This window comes from Saccopteryx leptura, chromosome 3 (genome assembly GCF_036850995.1).
Source record: "Saccopteryx leptura isolate mSacLep1 chromosome 3, mSacLep1_pri_phased_curated, whole genome shotgun sequence".
In the NCBI taxonomy this organism is placed as follows: Eukaryota; Metazoa; Chordata; class Mammalia; order Chiroptera; family Emballonuridae; genus Saccopteryx; species Saccopteryx leptura.
In genome coordinates this window covers 223,400,791-223,420,358 of record NC_089505.1, presented here as the reverse complement: position 1 = coordinate 223,420,358, position 19,568 = coordinate 223,400,791, and the positions used below count along the sequence as shown (strand labels likewise).

The following is a 19,568-nucleotide window of genomic DNA, read 5'->3' as shown; positions in this document are numbered from 1 at the left end:
ATGGTCGCTGGCTTGAGCCCAAGGTCACTGGCTTGAGCAAGGTGTCACTTGCTCTGCTGTAGCCTCCCCCCTCTTAGTCAAGGCATATATAAGAAAGCAATCAATGAACTAAAGAGCTGTAACAAAGAGTTGATGCTTTTCATCTCTCTCCCTTCCTGTCTGTCTATCCCTATCTATCCCTCTTTCTGTCTCTTTCTATCTCTGTCACACACACAAAAAGAGTTAAAAGGCAAGCCACAAAGTAGGAGAAGATAACTACAACATAGAAAACTGACAAAGGATTCAGGACCACAATGACAAACCAACATGGAGGAGACAAATTAACAGAAACAGAAAGGAGAATAGAGGTTGACAGGGGCTGGGAGCTGGGGAGATAGAAGAGTTGTTATTTAAAAGTATTTGAGTTTCAGTTTTGCAAGACAGAAATATGAATATACTTAATACTACTGAATTGGACATATAAAAATTTTTAAGGTGGTAATTTTTATTACATTTACCATAAAATTGAAAAATAAATAAACCAATATGAAAATAGATAGCAAGAGATTTGGACATCATACAAGAAGCTTCCTAGTTGGTCATTATCATTATTCAGAGAAATGGAAATTAAAATCACAATGAGACACTACTCCCAAGCTAAAATAAGATGACTAACAAGTGTTGACAAGGATGGGGAGCAACTATATCATATTGTGCTTATGGACATGGAAAATGGTATGACCACTTAGGAGCACTGATGGCATTGTCTACAGCAACTAACATATATATACATATATATATATATACACACACACACACACACCCAATGACCCACTCATAGATCTACATACAACAAATCAAAGACACGTTCATAATACTCATAATAGTATTAGTCATAATAGTCCCAAACTAGAAATAATACAACATATCCATCAACAGCAGAGTAAATCAGTAACTCTGGTTATTGATTTCTATCATACAATGGAATTCAAGAGCAATGAAACATAACATGCAACATGGGTGACTCTCATAAACATAATGTTGAGTAAAAGAAGTTACAAAAGGATACATAGTTTATGGTTCTATTTGAATTACAAAAACAGGCAAAACCAATCTAAGGCATTGAAAAACTAATTAGTGGTTACCCCCTGGGCAGAAGTATTCATGACTGGGAGGGGCACAGCATGAGTGAAGACAGGTGTTCTCAGCTGTACCTTGACATACATTGTACTATTGCGGGTAGTTCATTCAGCTGTGCTCCTATGATTTGTACAATTTTTTGTAGGTGTATTTTTATTCAATACAAATCATTAAAAGCCAGGGAAGTCTTATAAAAGGATAAAGTGATCAAGAATGACAAATAATGGAAAGAGAACAAAAAGTTGAAAACTATGAAAATCTCATAGGATTTGTTAGCTGTAGTATTCATGACCAAAAATGAAAAAGTACTTTAGTAAAAGGTTATAATCCTTAAACAGTAGGGAACAAGAAGCTTAGCAATGAAGTGCTGAGATGATACTTTTTGGGGAAAGGCAGTGATGCTAAGTATGTTAGAGAGAGGATGGGTAACTCTATTAAGCAGGGCATATATTGATGGTTGAACCATAGAAAAGCCCTTTTAAAGTGCACTAACAACTGCAGATAAGCCAATAGCTAGTCAGAATCAAAACTTTTAATGCATCGTCAGATTCAAAATAAGTCATCACTCTTATAGATCTTGCTTATGAAATCTTTTCATCAAAGAGAAATACATATCCATTTACCTTCCTCCTCCCAAAAACAGAATTCCAAGGGCCATGTGATGGGCTAAGTGGAAACCATAGTTCATTTCACCACCTGTTTTCATGTGCAAGAAACGACACAGCTGCAAAACCTTTAGGTTCCCTGAGCCAGCCATGACCATGGCCAGAGACAGCAGCACCACACTCAGGCACGTTTCCAAGTTGTACGGACCTGTCTGGAAAACAAAAAAAAACTGTTGTATTTTACATGTCTCTATTATCAACTGTCATGTTAATTTCCTCATTATCAAAATTAAACTAGCCGTCTAAACAACAAATGTTTATAACTTTTTAAAAAATCTATAAAAAATATTTTCTGATTATAAAAATTAAGTTCAATGTAGGAAACGCAGAAAATAAAATACCAAAAAGATAATAACAATTATTTGGAATGGTTACACTCAAAGAGAACTGCTATAAACATTTTACCTTTCTTTTCCTCAAATCTTTCCCTATATTTATACACATAATTTTTCAAATGAAATTGAGCTATTACTATCTACAATATTTTTAACTTTTTTAATCTTTTATAAGCATTGTCACTCACAATAAATTCTTCTAGAATATGATTTTGATAGCTCCATTGTATAACTATGTACAGATGTACCACAATCAAACTTATTTAACTACCTTTCAGACTTTGTGATGTTCCCAATAGTCTCATGTTCTAAATAATGTTGCATAAGTCTGTGTGGTTCACTAGGAAATAAAATCTTGCAGTGTTCCTGTCATCAGAGAAGCAATGCCTCAAAAACAACTGCATTTTTACTAAACACTAATTAAAGACAATTACCAATATTCAGTATTGAGACAGAATGGCGGACAGTATGACTACCCATTAAGGATGTGGCTTTTCTTATTTATTCTCTTGCCACAAGAGTTAAGAGACCTGTGCAACCCTTGAAGGATGCACAGGTCTCATATTCTTGCCTACATAATATCCCAAAACAAAAATACAAGGATAAGCCAAAATTTCAAATCTCCCTTTCTAAATTCAAACAAACTGCAGAACTGACAACATATAAGTGAATGACTAGTGAATTTTCTTCAAGTTTAATTTTATTCCCAAGGAGACTCATCACAAAAAGACTTACCACAGAAGCATTAGGTGCAGACAAGTAAGTCATAAAATCTTTTGCAAACTTATGCTGGAAAAACAAAAAAGATTTAAAGTTTAGAGGAAGCACATTAAGGCTCTGTGGAAAAAGAAAACAGGACAGAGTATAAACTAAGACACTTCTTACCAAACAGTTAAATGCTGATAAGTTTTCTGAGCCAGCAAATCGAAAACCCAGAGACAAACAAGCTCCTGCAATTATGTAGACATGCGCTTGCCTAGAGACAGATTACAAGAAATTTACTATTGTCATTATTCTGTCTTAAAGTTGATTATTAATCTTATCTTGGGGTAAAAACAATAATGATTGCTGTCTCTGAGTCATTTCCATTTCCGGGGGGCACTCGGCTGTGCCTGTCCTGGGCCAGTGGGTCCTGTGCTGAGTCTCCAGCAGAAGCACCCTGTGGCCTTCCCGGCAAAGCAAGCCCCCTAGCTGCATGTCTCAGAGGCAGCCAAAGAATATCATTTTTAAAAATCACTGCCATTTTCTAAATGGAAAGGATAAAAGAAGAATATACACAAGTTAAATCTTTTTTGAGGGCAAGAGCACTACACTTCAGACCTAAACAAAAGCAAACAAAAAAATCATCTTTCTGAACATCTGATCAGCAATGGTTAGAAACACAGGGATTCAGAATTACTCAAAAGTCAAGGGCAGTACAGCTCTTACAGAGTACATTCCTATTATTTATCTGACAGATGCTGGGATAGTTCATTTGTATTCCACATTTCATAACTTACGACAAAGTTTCCAGATTCAAATCCTCTGAACAAGGCAATTCAATTTCACTGAGAGAGATACTATTTTCTCTTATAATCTGTCAAGATACAAACCAAAGAACACCTGAACATTAATATTCAAGTTACAAATATTTAATGATCTGAAAAATAACATACAGCTTAGCTTATCATGGCCACATTTATATAAAACAAGCTTTGCCAAACCACTTCATTCAAAGGTCTATATTTTATTTTAATCATATCCATGCACCCTAATTTCAATCTAAGATGGCCCAAATGAGAACAATAATGGAACAGGACTGAATGAGCATTAACTAGAGGACTTAAGTGTATTCTGAATCAATCCTTAGTCATGGGCACTTCAGCATTAAGCATACCAGCGGTGAGGTTAGTCACTAGGTTAAATACCCAAGTTAAACTGAAATGTCAATGTGTTCATCTGTAACTACTGTGTAGAAACATATCCCTTTTCTTTTAGTATAGGTAGCAAACAAGTATTTAAAATAAACCACACAGAATATCTAGCTTTAATCACCAAGAAGGGGTTTGACCTACTTCACTTAATACAAATAAAAAAGAAAAAGTCATATATTTTCTAAACAATGAGAGCAAGTGCACAGAACAGAGGAACTCTGAAGATTTATTCTCATTATTCTTTTTAGAAGACTGTTCAGGAAAATAACATTTCAGGATGCTATTTACAATAAAACAATAAATACATTGCTCACAAAAATTAGGTTCTTTATAGCTTCATATTCATTTTATACCCTAATTTTTGTGAGCAGTATATTAAGAAGTCACTTAGGATACAATCTTCTTATGCATTAAATATCATCAAATCAAAACCCTCGAAATACCTTTTCTCTTTGATAATCTCAATGACAGAAGCAATTATGATAACTATATAAGTTGATAACTACTTTCATCATTTTTCCTCTCGTCTTTATTTTCAATTTTGAAAGCTATTTACTCAGAAATTGAGTGATAGTCTAAAAAACTGATGTATCTCCAGAGAAAAAGATATATATTATATATGCCTGTACATTATATATGTAAACACATATATCTATGCATAATCTGATTATAATATTCATAGTAAATTTAAAGTGTTTAACTACAACATCATACAGAAATGAAATGCTTCTATTTTGACAGCAGGCATTTGTAAGCTCTTTTTTTGTCCTCAAATGGAACTTGAAGGTCTAGGTTTGAATCCTATAGGGCCACACACTAGATCTGTGACCACAGCCAAGTTTCTTACCTGCTTTATGCCTCCCTGTAAAATAAGCATAATTGTTTTCTACTTCTAGGTTTTTGTGAGAATCAGAAGACTTAATCCACTAAAAGTTCTTAAAATTAATGCTTGGCATTTAGTATAATAAATCCTTTATAAGTGTTAGTTATTGTTACTATTATTAATCTCTACCACTCCTATCATAACACCATCATAAACCATTTAAAACATCACTAAAACCCTGGCCAGCTGGCTCAGTGGTAGAGTGTTGGCCGGGCATGTGGATGTCCCAGGTTTGATTCTAGCCAGGGCACACAGGAGGAGCGTGCATCTGCTTCTCCACCCTTCCCCCTCTTCTTTCTCTCTGTCTCTCTCTTCCCCTCCCACAGCCAAGGCCCCATTGGAGCAAGTTGGCCCGGGTACTGAGCATGGCTTCATGGCCTTCGACTCAGGCACTAAAATGGCTCTGGTTGCAACGGTGCAACACCCCAGATGGGCAGAGCATCACCCCCCACTAGTGGAAATGCGGGTGGATCCCAGTCGGGCACATGTGGGAGTCTGTCTCTGTCTTCCTGCTTCTCACTTCAGAAAAATACAAAAAAAGAAAAAAAATCACTAAGAACCTGGGTTGTAAGTAACTGTGGTAGGGGGAGGGGGAACCCTTGTCAATTTGTTCATTCTGGTCCTTGCCACCTTTGCCATAGTATCCTAAAGTTTTAAAAAATTCAACAGTATAAAGAGTAATAAATGGGAGAGATGCAATCGTTTAAGGGCAAGTTGAGGCACACAGGAAATAAGAAAAGACCAGCAAACTCCTCTGTCCAAGGCAATAATCTCAAGATCTGAAGTTCTATAGCTACATTTGGTTTAAGCCCTCCCCTTATTAGCTGGGTGATTCTGGACCAGTCTGTCCTCTTTCAATGTACCTGTAATGTACTGAGCTCTAGCTACTGTATGCTAGTTGCTAGAAACAAAACAACAGAAAAGAAACAACAGCTGACTTTGAGAATTTCATAATACTATATAAGGATACAGAGACATTCAGAAAAGAGTTCATCATTCCCACCCACACACAGGGGCAACACCTAGACAACTTAACAACACAGCATCCCTCAGACAAGCAGATGGAATGTCTTTGAAAAAAGTGACAATAAAACACACCTAACCTAATATTTATTATTATAACTACTTATTTAACTAACATATGCATTTAAATACTGCAAGTTAAAAAGGCTGATATCAATTTTGCATTTTATATTGATTGTATAGCAGCAATTTGAAAATAAAATTCTACAGAAAGATTCCACTTACTATATACAAAAAATATAAAATACTTAAGAATAAACTTATTAAAAATTGTTCAAGGCCCTGGCCAGCTGGCTCAGCAGTAGAGCATCAGCCCAGAGTATGGAAGTCCTGGGTTCAATTCCCAACCAGGGCACACAGGAGAAGCGCCCATCTGCTTTTCCACCCTTCCCCCTCTCCTTTCTCTCTATCACTCTCTTCGTCTTCCGCAACCAAGGCTCAATGGAGCAAAATTGACCCTGGCACTGAGGATGGCTCCATGGCCTCCGCCTCAAGCACTAGAATGGCTCCAACTGCAGCGGAGCAAAGCCCAAAGGGGCCAAGTATTGCATCATCCTCTGGTTGGCATGCTGGGTGGATCCTGGTCGGGCGCATGCGGGAGTCTGTCTGTCTGCCTCCCCCCACTCCCCCTATTTCCTCTTTGGAAAAATACCCCCCCAAGAAAACAACTGTTCAAGACCCTGAAATTTTAAAATGCCTAAATACATATATGGAGATATTCTTATCTTCTTTGACTAGAAGACTCTATATTTAGTTAGCTATTCTCCATACATTTAACACAATTTCAATTATACTCCAGAGTTTTGTATTGACACTGATTTGCTGACTCTAAATAGAAAGGCAAAGGACCTAGAATATTCGTAGAAATCATGGAAAAGGAATAAAAATGGCAGAGATGCACTACTTGATTTCAGGACCTACTATATAGCTACAGTACTCAAGAGTATGACACAGGATAAGAACTGACAGATTAAAAACACAAATCCACATTTATAAGCTCATCTGACCTAGAAGCCACAGGAATTCGATAGGGAAAAGGTGTTTTCAATAAATAGTGTTAGTGTAACTCAATATCCACACTTTTAAAATACAAACACCTCAACACTTTTCCTTATGTCATAAAGAAAATTACTTTGAGATGGATGACAACAATATACAAAAGCTAAAACACTGGAGTTTTTAGAAAAAATAAAAGAGTATCTTCAGAACTTGTAGTCAAATGTTAATTTCATTAGACACAAAACACAATAACTGTAAAATAAAACACGATAAATTAGTCATTATCAAATTTTGAAAATGTTCTATTCAGCAAAAATATACTAAGAAAATGAACAGGCAAATGACAGACTGGAAGGAATATTTGCAAAACATAAAAATAGGCTTCTGGATATATTAAAAATTCTAGCAACTTAATAAAAAAGACAAAAATATAAATTTTTTAAATGGGCATATGTTTAGACAGGAACATATGCTTCATACAAAAGGATATATGGAAGAAACAATTAGCAAATGAAAAGGTTTCATCATCATCAGTCAACAGAGAAATACAAATGGAAACAACATATTAAATATTATTATATATATTTGCCAGCAGAACTAAGATTAAAAAGACTAACACCAGCATTTTCATACACTGTTGGACAAACTGTAAAATGGTGCAAACTCTGGGAAAAGACTCACCAGTTCTTATAAAAAACAAATGCATCAACCACTCTATGTCCTAGTAACTAGGATCTTAAATATTTACTCAAAAGAAATTAAAATGTAAGAGCACAAAAGTATCTGTATAAGACTATTTATGATAGCTTGATTCATAATGGCTAAAACCTGACAACAGACCAAGTGTCCAACAAAGAGAATAAAGAAAGAAACTGTAGTATGTTCATACAATGGAACACTACTTAACAGTAAATAGGATAAACCATTATTATCTCACAATCATGCTGAGTGAAGATGTTATACAAAGGGTTTACACTATATGTGATTCCATCAATATAAACTTCTACAGCAAGCAAACTAATTTATTTTGGGAAAACATCAGAAAACTGGTTGCCTTGAGGGAGGTGGTGAGTGAACACTGAGTGGGCAGGAGAAGGAGGAAACTTCTGCCATGTTGATAGAAGTTTGTTTCTTTGAGCATATATACTAGTCAATCTTACAAGTAGAATACTTCAGATTTGTGCATTTCATTGTATATAAATTTTATCTTAAAAGGGAAAGAATCCAAATAAATACTCAATTCTAGTTATTGATTACATATGCTGAGATATTTATGGAGAAGTTTGGTACTGTCTACAACTAACTGAAATATATCAAAAAATGAAGAACTGGATAGAGGATAAATGGATAGACATTCAGGTAAACAAGTGAAATGGATAGTTATACAGTAAAATATATATTGTAGGATCTAATTGGTGATATGGGTATTTCCATACAGTTCTTTCAACCTTACCTTATTTTGAACTTTTTCTTGTTCAAATATTGGGGGAAATATTCTCAATCAATCTCAAGGATATATATATTTATTGTATAAGTAAAATGGAACTGATACCACTAGAAATGAACTGCTAATTAAAGAGAAATATATATATTTTTAAATTTCATTTGATGATTTTGGGAGAGAGAGGAAGGAGGACAGACAGAAACCTCGATCCGTTTCTGTATGTGCCCTGACTGGGGATCAAACCAGCAATCCCTGCACATTGGGACTATAATCAAACCAACCAAGCTATCTGGCCACGGCTAAAGGGCAATATTTATTTATAATATTTGATTTGGAGTTTTATGGAGTCTGCTTATTTGTAACTATTTGACTTACTGAATAAATATGCCATAAAGTAATTAAAATAAGTTATTAAATAAGAGACTTAAATTGTCACAAAGTAAAATAGCATCTTAGATAAATGTGTTATCTAATTAGAATATAAAGGACAAACACATTTCAGGGTACTTTGGTATATTTAATTTTTAAAAACTACAATTTTGGGGGATCTGGGGCCAGAAAGAAATGTTGATCTATGATCAGCATATGATCTTAAAATGAACTTCCTTTGTTTTCAAGAAATACCATAATCATCAGTATTGCCTTCCAAAGAAGTATTTTATAGGGTTTTGGAACAGCCTGCAAGAAATCATCATTTTATGCCATTAAAGATATAACAGCCTGACCAGGTGGTGGCGCAGTGGATAGCACATCAGATTGGGATGCAAAGGACTCAGGTTCAAAACCCCAAGGTCGCCGGCTTGAGCACGGGCTCATCTGGCTTGAGCATGGGCTCACCAGCTTGAGCGCAGGGTCACTGGCTTGAGCATGGGATCATAGACATGACCTCATGGTCGCTGGCTTGAACCCAAAGGCTGCTGGCTTGAAGCCCAAGGTCGCTGGCTTGAGCAAGGAGTCACTCACTCTGCTGTAGCCCCCGCCCCCACCGTCAAGGCACATATGAGAAAGCAATCAGTGAACAACTGAGGCCCCACAATGAAGAATTGATGCTTCTCATCTCTCTCCCTTCCTGTCTGTCTGTCCCTTCTGTCTCTGTCTCACTCTGTCTCTGTCACATACAAAAAAAAGATATAACAATATTTATTATATGTACTTACTTGAGGAACATTGCTATCAACCCACTTGGAATTTGGTAAAATATCATCCCACAAAATCAGGCATCGAGCAAGTGTCTTAAAAATGCAATACAGATAAAATGAATTAGACAGGCAAAGGTCAAAGATTTTGTAGCAATGTTAAATAGAATAATTTAAGAATCAGTACCCAAATAACGGTAATTTTGAAAAATATATTAAGTATGCAGTATCAATCTAACCCAATCATTAAAATAAACTGAAGATTTAAACACACACACACAAAAACTAAAACAGAGCAGTCATCAAAATTTAGAGCAGAGAAGATCTTTTAAAACTTGTTACATTAAAAAAAAGAAATCATAGCCCTGTCTATATAATTTCAAGGTTTTCATAAGCTAAAAGCATCATAGAGGGGATAATTTAGGCAATTATGTCAAATAGCTATTGCCATTAATATACCCTTAATAGTAATATTGCATCCTTACTAATAATGAAAACAGTAGGGAGCCCCAGTCACTTGCTGCTTGATGAAAAGTTTTGAATAATAATGTGAACAGCTGAAATGCCAACTCCAAGTACTATATGTCAATGTGGCTGCCTTTCTAGCACTCCTACAGCTAACTGTAGGGAACTTCAAAAACCAATGCGAATTACATGTACATGATGACTGAATAATAAAAGGTTTCCTTGTAGAAACATGTATATTTGCAAGATAAACCTGAGAACCATATATAGACTCCTCACGGTAACAGAAATGAAAGAGTGCAAAGCACCGTACCCGAAGCAAAAGAAACTCTGGTTTCACAAAATCCAGCAGATACATGGTGTCAGGAGCTCGGAGCCAGTCGGCAATGGACCTGTTAGTGGAAGATATCAAGAAGCACACTGCTCAGGAAGAGGCAGGATAATCAAGAAGCCCAAGATGAGGGCAGATAGGAGAGGGAAAGGGGGGGATAAATGCTGATGGAGGAGATGGCTTCGGGTGGTGAACACCAATATAATACACAGATAATGTATTATAGAATTGTACCCCGAAAACATAATTTTATTACCCAGTGTCACCCCAATATATTCAGTAGAAAAAGAGTCCCTAGATGTACTTCACAACATTTCTCCCCACTCTATCCACTGTCCTATTTTCTTTGCATACACAGTATTTTACACTCTCTAACATAACATTAAGTAGGAATGTGTGTATGTCTTACAATAACATAAGCTCCATGAGGGCAGATCTATTTAGTTTTATTTGTTTTGCTCCAGTAACAAGAAAGCATTGACACACATATTCATCTAAATAGTAGATGAACAAATACCTGTTCTTACCTACTTTCTTGATTTTGCATATATGCAATTTTTCTAAAAAGAATTTATAACATTGAAAAATTTCTTGACTCAGGATCATTTTAGAACTAAAAGACTTAAACATGATTTAATGTTTCCTACCCAACTTATATTCCTATGCAAAATATAAAAGAATAAATGACAAAGGTCTGGTCTTTAGGAAAGGTTAAAACTAAGCAAAAACCATTTTTATAAATAGAAACAAAGAACTAAATAATGCTAGTGCTCACAACGACATACAAAATTAATGAAATGCAATTTGGGTATTTTTTGATTATCAGTAACACCAAGTATAAAACAGAAATGAATAAAAATTTGGCAATTATATTATCAAATATCATTAAAAAATCATTACATAGATTTTCTAGATAAAAATCTATGTAATCAGTAGTATTTGAGAGAATTAAAATCAGGTTGATCTAGCAGAGGAGAAAATAATACGTTAGGATACTTTAGTTTTACTACTGAGGTCAGAAGGAAGTCACACTGCCTGGTCAGAGGTGGGTCATAGGTGCAGTACCTGTTATTGGTTTTTAAGTAGATCATAGCCAAAGCCAGAGTGGCACCTGGACAAGTTACATCCACATTTATAGTATCGCCTTCCTATTGAAAGAAAAGTTTTTTCATTTAAAGAGTTCTGAACTATTATAAAATTCTTCTGAATACTTTTAAATTGACATATTTACAAAGGCTACTCTGATTTGGACTTACTTTAATTTGATAACTTGGAGATTTATGTTTCTCCCTATGCATTCCTGTTTGAAAGCGCCTGTGACCTCCAACCATGTACTGATAGAGCTGCTCAGGCACATTGAGGTCAGACATACCGATCAAATTACTGCCATGCTAGGAAATTAAATAACAGACATGTGAAAGGAAATCTTAGGAAATAAGGTCCATAACACAGACCTGTGAAAAAGAACAAACTAACTTCAAAGCAAGGTATTACAGGTTTCTTTCAATTAAAATAACTATTACTCATGAGTTAAAAACTATTATTCACATTAAAATTACAATATTTATATGTTCAAGTTAAAACTTTCATGTCAAAAAATACATAACTTCAAAAGAAGTAACAGCTTCAAAATACAGTTAACTGCAATAACAAAGAAAATATTAAGTGTATAAATGAAACCTGAACTAAAAACATCTGAATTGTTTCATTACTGCGCCTATGAACCATCTGAGCAATAATAACTATGATAATAAAAATAATGTAATAAACAGTCTGTTCCAGGTACTATTCTGTGTGTTTAGCATATATTAACTTACTTAATATGACAATTCTATAAACTAGTTACTGTTTTATAGGTGAGGAAAGTGAAGCATAAAGAGTGAAGCTCAAGGTGACAGAGCTGCCAAGTGGCAGGGCTGGATATGACACAAGAAGTGTGGCTCCACAATCTATGACACTGCTTTACCACTAGACAATACTGTTCAGTAACAGGACTCACTGGTCAGGACCAGAATTCAGGCGCCAATTCCCATTACGAATCATGTGCCTCTTTAGTTCAGGTATAAATGTTAAGAGTCACACACCTAACAGTCACCGTGCTTTGCATAACAAGGTATATAACAAGGTATTAGTGGTTCTTCAAGTCACCCACATTCCAGCTGACAGTCACTCAATGAAATGTTTTTGGTAATTCTATACCATGTCTCATGGATGGGGTTAAAAATGGGTCAACATGGTACTGCATACTGTCACAGAGCAAATGCTACTAGGGCAACATTCTGCCCCGCCTAGTGAACACCGGCGGGGGGCAGGGGGCAAGAAAAGGCTATGGTTTCTCTCTAGCAACTTCTAGAGACAAAGTTCCCGGCATCATGTACACATTTTTCACTATTTTTTGTTTTCTGTCTAATTGGGCTATCACTTCATCTTATATGTTAAAAATCTTTTTGAGAAACCTCATTCTCTCAATACTTCCATCTAAGCCAGGAAAAAGAAACCTTAAAGCCCTCTCTTCACTATAATTTCTCTCCACTTCCAAATCTAACTCTTTGTAAAACATCCAAAAAGAAAAAAGAGCTAACAGCACAGCAGAGCTGTATTCATAGTACGCAGATGTCAATGAAGCCTCGGAAGGCACAGACTGTGCTTACCCCCAAGCAGACCATGCCCAGAGCCAAGCCTGCAGCTAAAGAGTAGGACTCTCTGTCAGTGCAGTATTCCATCTCAGGACCAGGGGGCCGCCCTGCAAAACAAGAAAGAACATGGTTCAAGGGGCCTCTTAAACTCTTACTGATTAAGAGTTTTAGACATAACTTTCTAAAAGTTGCATGAGAACTATGGAGTCAATAAAACCCCAGTGAAGAAGACATGACATTATCTAAAATGGTGTCTATGGGGTGGTCAACAATGGGGGACAGTCACGTGAGGAACCCAGACCAAGGAACTTGGCTAGAACTGCCCACATTCATGTGCGCCAAGGGAAACTTCCCAGAAGTCCTTTGGAAAAAAAGTAACTGTCTGTCAGCCAGTGAGATTTCACCACGTCATATTAGCTTGACCACATGAGAAACCCTTTAAATATCCCCCACACGGGTCACCCTATGCGACTTCCCTGGCCTCTGTCCTTGGGGCCGGGGAACCTCATCGGGCGGGATGTGCTGTACTCAATAAAGCCTTTTATTATTCCACACTTCATGGCTCTGGCCCCTTCCTTCTTCCTCAGCGGGGGGGGGGGGGAATACCTTACATTTTGGTGCCGAAACCCGGGAGGAGTTGAAGTCCGCAAGGACCGCTCCTCTTCCCTTCCCTCCAAGAAAGAACCAGGACCTCCGACTTTCCACCCACTTCGGCACAAGGTGCGATAAGTCCCCTGCCTCCAGCCTGTCCTCAGTTCTTTCCACCAAGACTCCCTGTCCAAAACCGCAGCTGCATCAGGGACCTCTTTTCCATTCCGTTCCGAGTGCGTGTGTGCCTGTGGAGACATCCTGAGCACATCCACTTTACTTATCCGTCCGGTGGCCAGAGCTTGAGTTGCGGGATGCCAATTCTCAACTCTGACCACTCCGAGAACTGAGGGCGGCCGTGGGGGCACAGGAATCTAAACCTAATCCAAAAACACTCCTGGAGTTGCCTTATCCGAAATCTCTCCCTCTCTAAAGAAGAAGAAACTGTTCTCCACTGTGGCCAGGCCACAGAACCCACTGGATAATCAAACCAGGTAGCCTCCTGAAGGGACTTTCAGTTTTAACACCTTCACCAATTTATCACCAAAAAAGCTGGGAACTGGTAGGAGATCTCTTACATTCAAGACTTCTAGTTATTCGTGCTCCCATCCAAATCTCTGTGCCACCTGTTCTACCATGCAGGCCCTTTTTTAGGCCAGAGAAACCTCATCTAAACCCTCCGCTCCTGATCTTTCCTTCTCCGAGGACCCCCAACTCTCTCCCCCCCCTCCTGCCTGACCCCGGGGGCAACCCTCTCTCGGGACCCCTCTCTGGTCCCTCTGCGGATCTCTTCGCTTGGGTCTCTTCCCTCCAAGAGCCCCCTCCCCACCCTTCACAGGATCCTGTTTCTCATTTACTTGCAAATACCAGTCTCTCTTTCTCCTCCCCTGCCAGCCAGGGGCCCCTCCCTTCTCCACTGTGATTTTAAGCCCCTCCTCCATCAAGTCACCTTTGCCAGCCATTGGCCCTGTCCTGCCTCTGGCTCCGGTGTTTCCAGCTGGATCTGGGTGCCGGGCTCCACAGGAGCCCCCTCATCTTATTATCAACCCCCAGACCCCTATCCAAGACCTGTGAATACAGCATTTAAAGTTTTTAATGGTCCCAACTAGTAGAAACAGGCCAAGGCTGTTCGCAAGGCCTGCATGCAGCAGAAAGTAACGCTCCAAACCCAGGCTCTTGTGACAATCCTGAGGCTGGAAGAGCAACAAGGGCAAGGCACAGGAAGTGCCCAACCCAAGTCCAAGCCACAAAGAGGAATCCCACCAGCAGCTTGCTTTAAGTGTGGCAAGCAAGGTAACCAGTCCCGGCAAGGTAACCGGTCCCGGCAAGAACCCTGCCCAAGGCCACCCACTGACCCTGCCCTGACTGCAAGCAGTCCAGTCACTGGCACAGCTATTGCCCCTTTGGGCAACAGGCTTTCCCTCAGCGTCACTACGTGGAGGACGAGCCACTCAGATGGAAGGCCAAGCTAGCCAGACAGGCCCATCGTTCGAACTCCTAGACCTCATGGACGGCTGGCATGACCTGGACTCGGAGACCCCCCCCATCATCCTCACCAAACCCCAGGGTAATGCCACAGGAATGGGTAAGTCCATCTCATTTCTTCTGGACACGGGAGCTGCCTTCTCTGTTTTGCCATCACACTCTGAACCTCTAGTTCCCTCACGGGTCTCGGTTATGGGAGTGGATGGGACCTCTTCTTTTCCCCTTCACACACAACCTCTAACATGCAGTTTTTCCCCTTCATACACCACTCCTGGCATACAGTTTTGCCTCAAGTTTACTGGCCCCTACCCATCTCCGGCTCACCAAAAGGCTGGACCCTACAGATCCCTCTATTACTCCTCTTTTTTTTTTAAATCCTTACAGGACCGCATCCACGAGGTTTCTCAACTCACGGCTAAACAGATGTTCCTCTTGACACCCCTCAAAGCCACCACCTTCTGATCTCCCCCTCCCCACGATGCCCCTAATCAACAGGAAGTAGCCAAATAAGCAGTGCCCCTAATTAACACAAAAGATCGGAATGTGGGGTGGTCAGCAATGGGGGACGGTCACGTGAGGAACCCAGACCTGGGAACTTGGCTAGAACCGCCCACATTCATGTGCGCCAAGGGAAAATTCCCAGAAGTCCTTTGGGAAAAAGCGACTGTCCATTAGCCAGTGAGATTTCACCACATCATATTAGCTCTACCACCCTAGAGACCCTTTAAATATCCCCCACACAGGTCACCCTATGCGACTTCCCTGGCCTCTGTCCTCGGGGCCAGGGAACCTCGTCGGGTGGCATGCGCTGTACTCAGTAAAGCCTTTTATTATTCCACACTTCATGGCTCCAGCCCCTTCCTTCTTCCTCAGCAGGGAAAAATACCTTACCTTGTCCACAACAATCAGTTTACTACAAAATAAACCCCAAAATGATTCTTCTAATTTTCTAATTTAAAAGCAGTAACTTTAGCCCTGGCCAGATGGTTCAGCATCACCCTGAAGCACAGAGGTTGCCGGTTCAATCCCTGGTCAGGGCACATACAGGAACAGATTGATGTTCTTTTCTTTCTCTCTCTCTCTACGTTCCTCTCTCTCTAAAATCAATTTTTAAAAAAGCTTTTAAAAGCAGTAATTTTAAAACACTGAAAACTTTAGGTTTGATTTTTAAAAATTACTAAGAAAAAAATTTCAAGGGAGGAGGGTTGAAAAACTGGTTTAATTTTTAATCTCTTGCATTTTGTTTTTGCTTTATTATCTTCAAATCCATTCATTAGATGTGGTGAAAACAAGTTCGAATACTGATGATGGACAGGACAAACACTTCTACAAGTTTCTAAGCACAGTAAATATTTTGTTTCCTACACTTATTTTGAATCTATACAATATTGAGCTGCCCTGCTATGGCAGAATTTCAGTGTATTGGTCCTAAAAGCTTCACTAGGTGCAAAATTTATACTATTTTTTTTTTAACAGAGTCAGAGAGAGGGATAGATAGGGACAAACAGGAACGAAGAGAGATGAGAAGCATCAATCAGCAGTTTTTCGTTGCGACACCTTAGTTGTTCATTGATTGCTTTCACATATGTGCCTTGACTGTGGGGGCTACAGCCGACTGAGTAACCCTTTGCTCTAGCCAGTGACCTTGGGTCCAAGCTGGTAAGCTTTGCTCAAACCAGATGAGCTTGCACTCAAGCTGGCAACCTCAGGGTCTGGAACCTGGGTCTTCCACATCCCAGTCCAACCCTCTATCCACTGCACCACTGCCTGGTCAGGCCAAAATTTATACTTTTAAAAAGCACCACATAATACTAACTCTAGATTATAAGGCAACAAAATACGTTATATATAATAAAGACCTCTCTCCCTCCAAAAAACGTTCACATTCCTGGGATTTTAAAGTCAGAAAAAAAAACAATTAAAAAAAATATATTATACAAAAGTAATCAGTATAATGTTTATGCATAATAATAAAGAATTAAAAACCTAAAGTACCTGAAAATAAGAAAATAATTAGGCAATTTATAGAATTACAACTCAAAGATATTACATAATATAAAATTAATTCAAAAATTTTTCCATTGATTTGAGAGGAAGGGAATGAGATATGGGTGGGGAGAGAGAGAGAGAGAGAGAGAGAGAGAGAGAAAAAGAGAGTCGCATCAATTCATTACGCTTATTCCATTTAGTTGTGCACTCATTGATTGCTTCTCATACTGTTCTGACCAGGGCTTGAACCTAAGATCTCTGTCTGGCACACTGAGTCAACACTTTATCCACCGAGCCACCAACCCAGTGCTAAAATTAATTTTTAAAAACATTTATGACAATGATATGTGAAAAGGGTAGTATAAGAACAGTATGTACGCCCTGGCCGGTTGGCTCAGCAGTAGAGCGTCGGCCTGGTGTGCGGGGGACCCAGGTTCGATTCCCGGCCAGGGCACATAGGAGAAGCGCCCATTTGCTTCTCCACCCCCCCCCCTCCTTCCTCTCTGTCTCTCTCTTCCCCTCCCGCAGCCAAGGCTCCATTGGAGCAAAGATGGCCTGGGCGCTGGGGATGGCTCCTTGGCCTCTGCCCCAGGCGCTAGAGTGGCTCTGGTCACGGCAGAGCGACGCCCCGGAGGGGCAGAGCTTCGCCCCTGGTGGGCGTGCCGGGTGGATCCCGGTCGGGCGCATGCAGGAGTCTCTCTGACTGTCTCTCCCCGTTTCCAGCTTCAGAAAAATACAAAAAAAAAAAGAACAGTATGTACATTTTGATAGTACTTATACACAATAATATGTAATTATATAAAAATGCATATAATTATGTATATGAATTGTATATAAATCCAGATAAAATCCTCTATTCACAATATGAAAATATGCTACGGCTGTGAGATATAGAATGATAGCATTAGATACCATTACAGAATAGGCAAAGAATGTTAAATTACCTTATAGATGAACAAACTTTCAAAGCTAGTCTGGGGTATCTTCTAAATAAGTGTTTCTCAAACCAATGACTTATGCTACTATATGTTTTGGTAATAAGAAAATCTCAGTTTTGAGAATAATTTATTTCATCCCTATAGTAGACTAAATTGTTTGTTCCAATACTTCATGGTCCTACAGTGACAGTACATACACATCCACACTCTTGACAGCCTCACAGTGGACATGTGACTGGCTCTGGCCAGCCTGTGATCTCTGCTGTGACATCATTTGTTTCTCCCTTTGCCTTCTGTTATTATGATAAAAGCAGCACATCCTCCCACTTGGGCCCAGAATAAGGCACCTGGAAAAAAGCCAGAGCAGTAACCCCACAGATCTGCAGCCGGAAGCAGAGCTGCCCAGGCCAACTGTGCAGCCATTTGTTACATAGCAATATTGTGGCAACAGCTGACTACTACAATCATTCTAGAGAATAAAGTGCCTTCAACACTAGAAAAGATTCTGAATAGGATAGAACAAGGCATGTAAGTATGTATCTGAACTATTGCCCATATTAACAATGCCAATAGCATCTCCACTGGTCAGAAAAAGATGACGATACAGGAAATGCACACCCACCAGCATGTAAAAGAGGAAAGCAGGAGTCTATCACTTCCATTCTCTTGCCAGTGCTTTTGTCCAACAGAATCATAATTTATTTTTGGAACCAAAATAATCAACTTTCAGTTTTACATGCAGACCACTGCCAGAGATTGCTTGGCAGAGACCAAGCAGGATAAAAGGCTCACATATGACCGAGACCACGGGCCACTTCATTGGGATCACTGGAGTTCAATACTGAGCTGGCCAAATAAAAATATAGATAATAACCTGCACAGAAATACCAGCCTTGCAATGTATTACTTATAGTTTTTTTAATTTGTATCCGATCATTCTACCCTTACATCAGCTACTATTTTTTCCTTAATTTTAATAATTTTACTATCTTTCTTACTTTGGCCTGTGGAGCAGAAACGTATGCTAATGAGGACTCAGCTCTCTCAATGCCATACCTATCTCAGCCAACAGGACTTCCGCAGTATGCCTGTGAGCTGTCCCTTGATACACGAGGCCGATGCCAACCACTGCAGCCACCTGGACGTTGTGAGGAACATCAAGCTCCGTGGACGTTGGCGGTAAAAGAGCAGGAATGTGAATGCTAAGCAACCGAGTAATGGACATATCCATGGTGCCCAGCTTAGCAGCAGAAACACCGAGGAGTAGTCCAATGCTTGTCATTTCATGACCCTAAGATAAAAAGAAAAAACTTAAGTCACTACCAAACAGATACAAAGTTTTAAATAAAATACTGCCTACCAGTATTTCCAATAAATACTTTTATGTGACAGGCACACTAAGAGGCACCAAGAATATAATAGCAAATTACACAGGCATGGTTCTTCTCCTCATGAAACTAGTGGCCTAATGAAGAAAAATGTGCTAAACTAGAAACATATACTATTTTTAAAGTAATGCATTAAAAATGTACAAAGCAATATGAAAAAGTACGTACTTTAGAGGTGCCTAGTTTAGATTAGAAGGGACTGAGGAATTATTAGGAATCTCTAAAAAAAGT

At 39.0% G+C, this 19,568-nt stretch overlaps 1 protein-coding gene across 2 annotated transcripts in view; it reads right to left on the bottom strand.

Annotated features, from left to right (window-relative positions):
* Positions 1-19,568, bottom strand: part of ANAPC1 (anaphase promoting complex subunit 1) — a 101,981-nt gene that overhangs the window by 21,979 nt on the left and 60,434 nt on the right. For both annotated transcript variants that reach the window (XM_066377693.1, XM_066377694.1), the window contains exons 29-38: positions 19,006-19,240; positions 12,965-13,056; positions 11,570-11,704; positions 11,379-11,461; positions 10,296-10,374; positions 9,539-9,613; positions 3,619-3,695; positions 3,005-3,095; positions 2,855-2,908; positions 1,743-1,936 (exon numbers count right to left, since the gene is read on the bottom strand). In XM_066377693.1, coding sequence (XP_066233790.1) covers positions 1,743-1,936; positions 2,855-2,908; positions 3,005-3,095; positions 3,619-3,695; positions 9,539-9,613; positions 10,296-10,374; positions 11,379-11,461; positions 11,570-11,704; positions 12,965-13,056; positions 19,006-19,240 — 1,115 coding nt within the window. The remainder of the gene's footprint in view (positions 1-1,742; positions 1,937-2,854; positions 2,909-3,004; positions 3,096-3,618; positions 3,696-9,538; positions 9,614-10,295; positions 10,375-11,378; positions 11,462-11,569; positions 11,705-12,964; positions 13,057-19,005; positions 19,241-19,568) is intronic.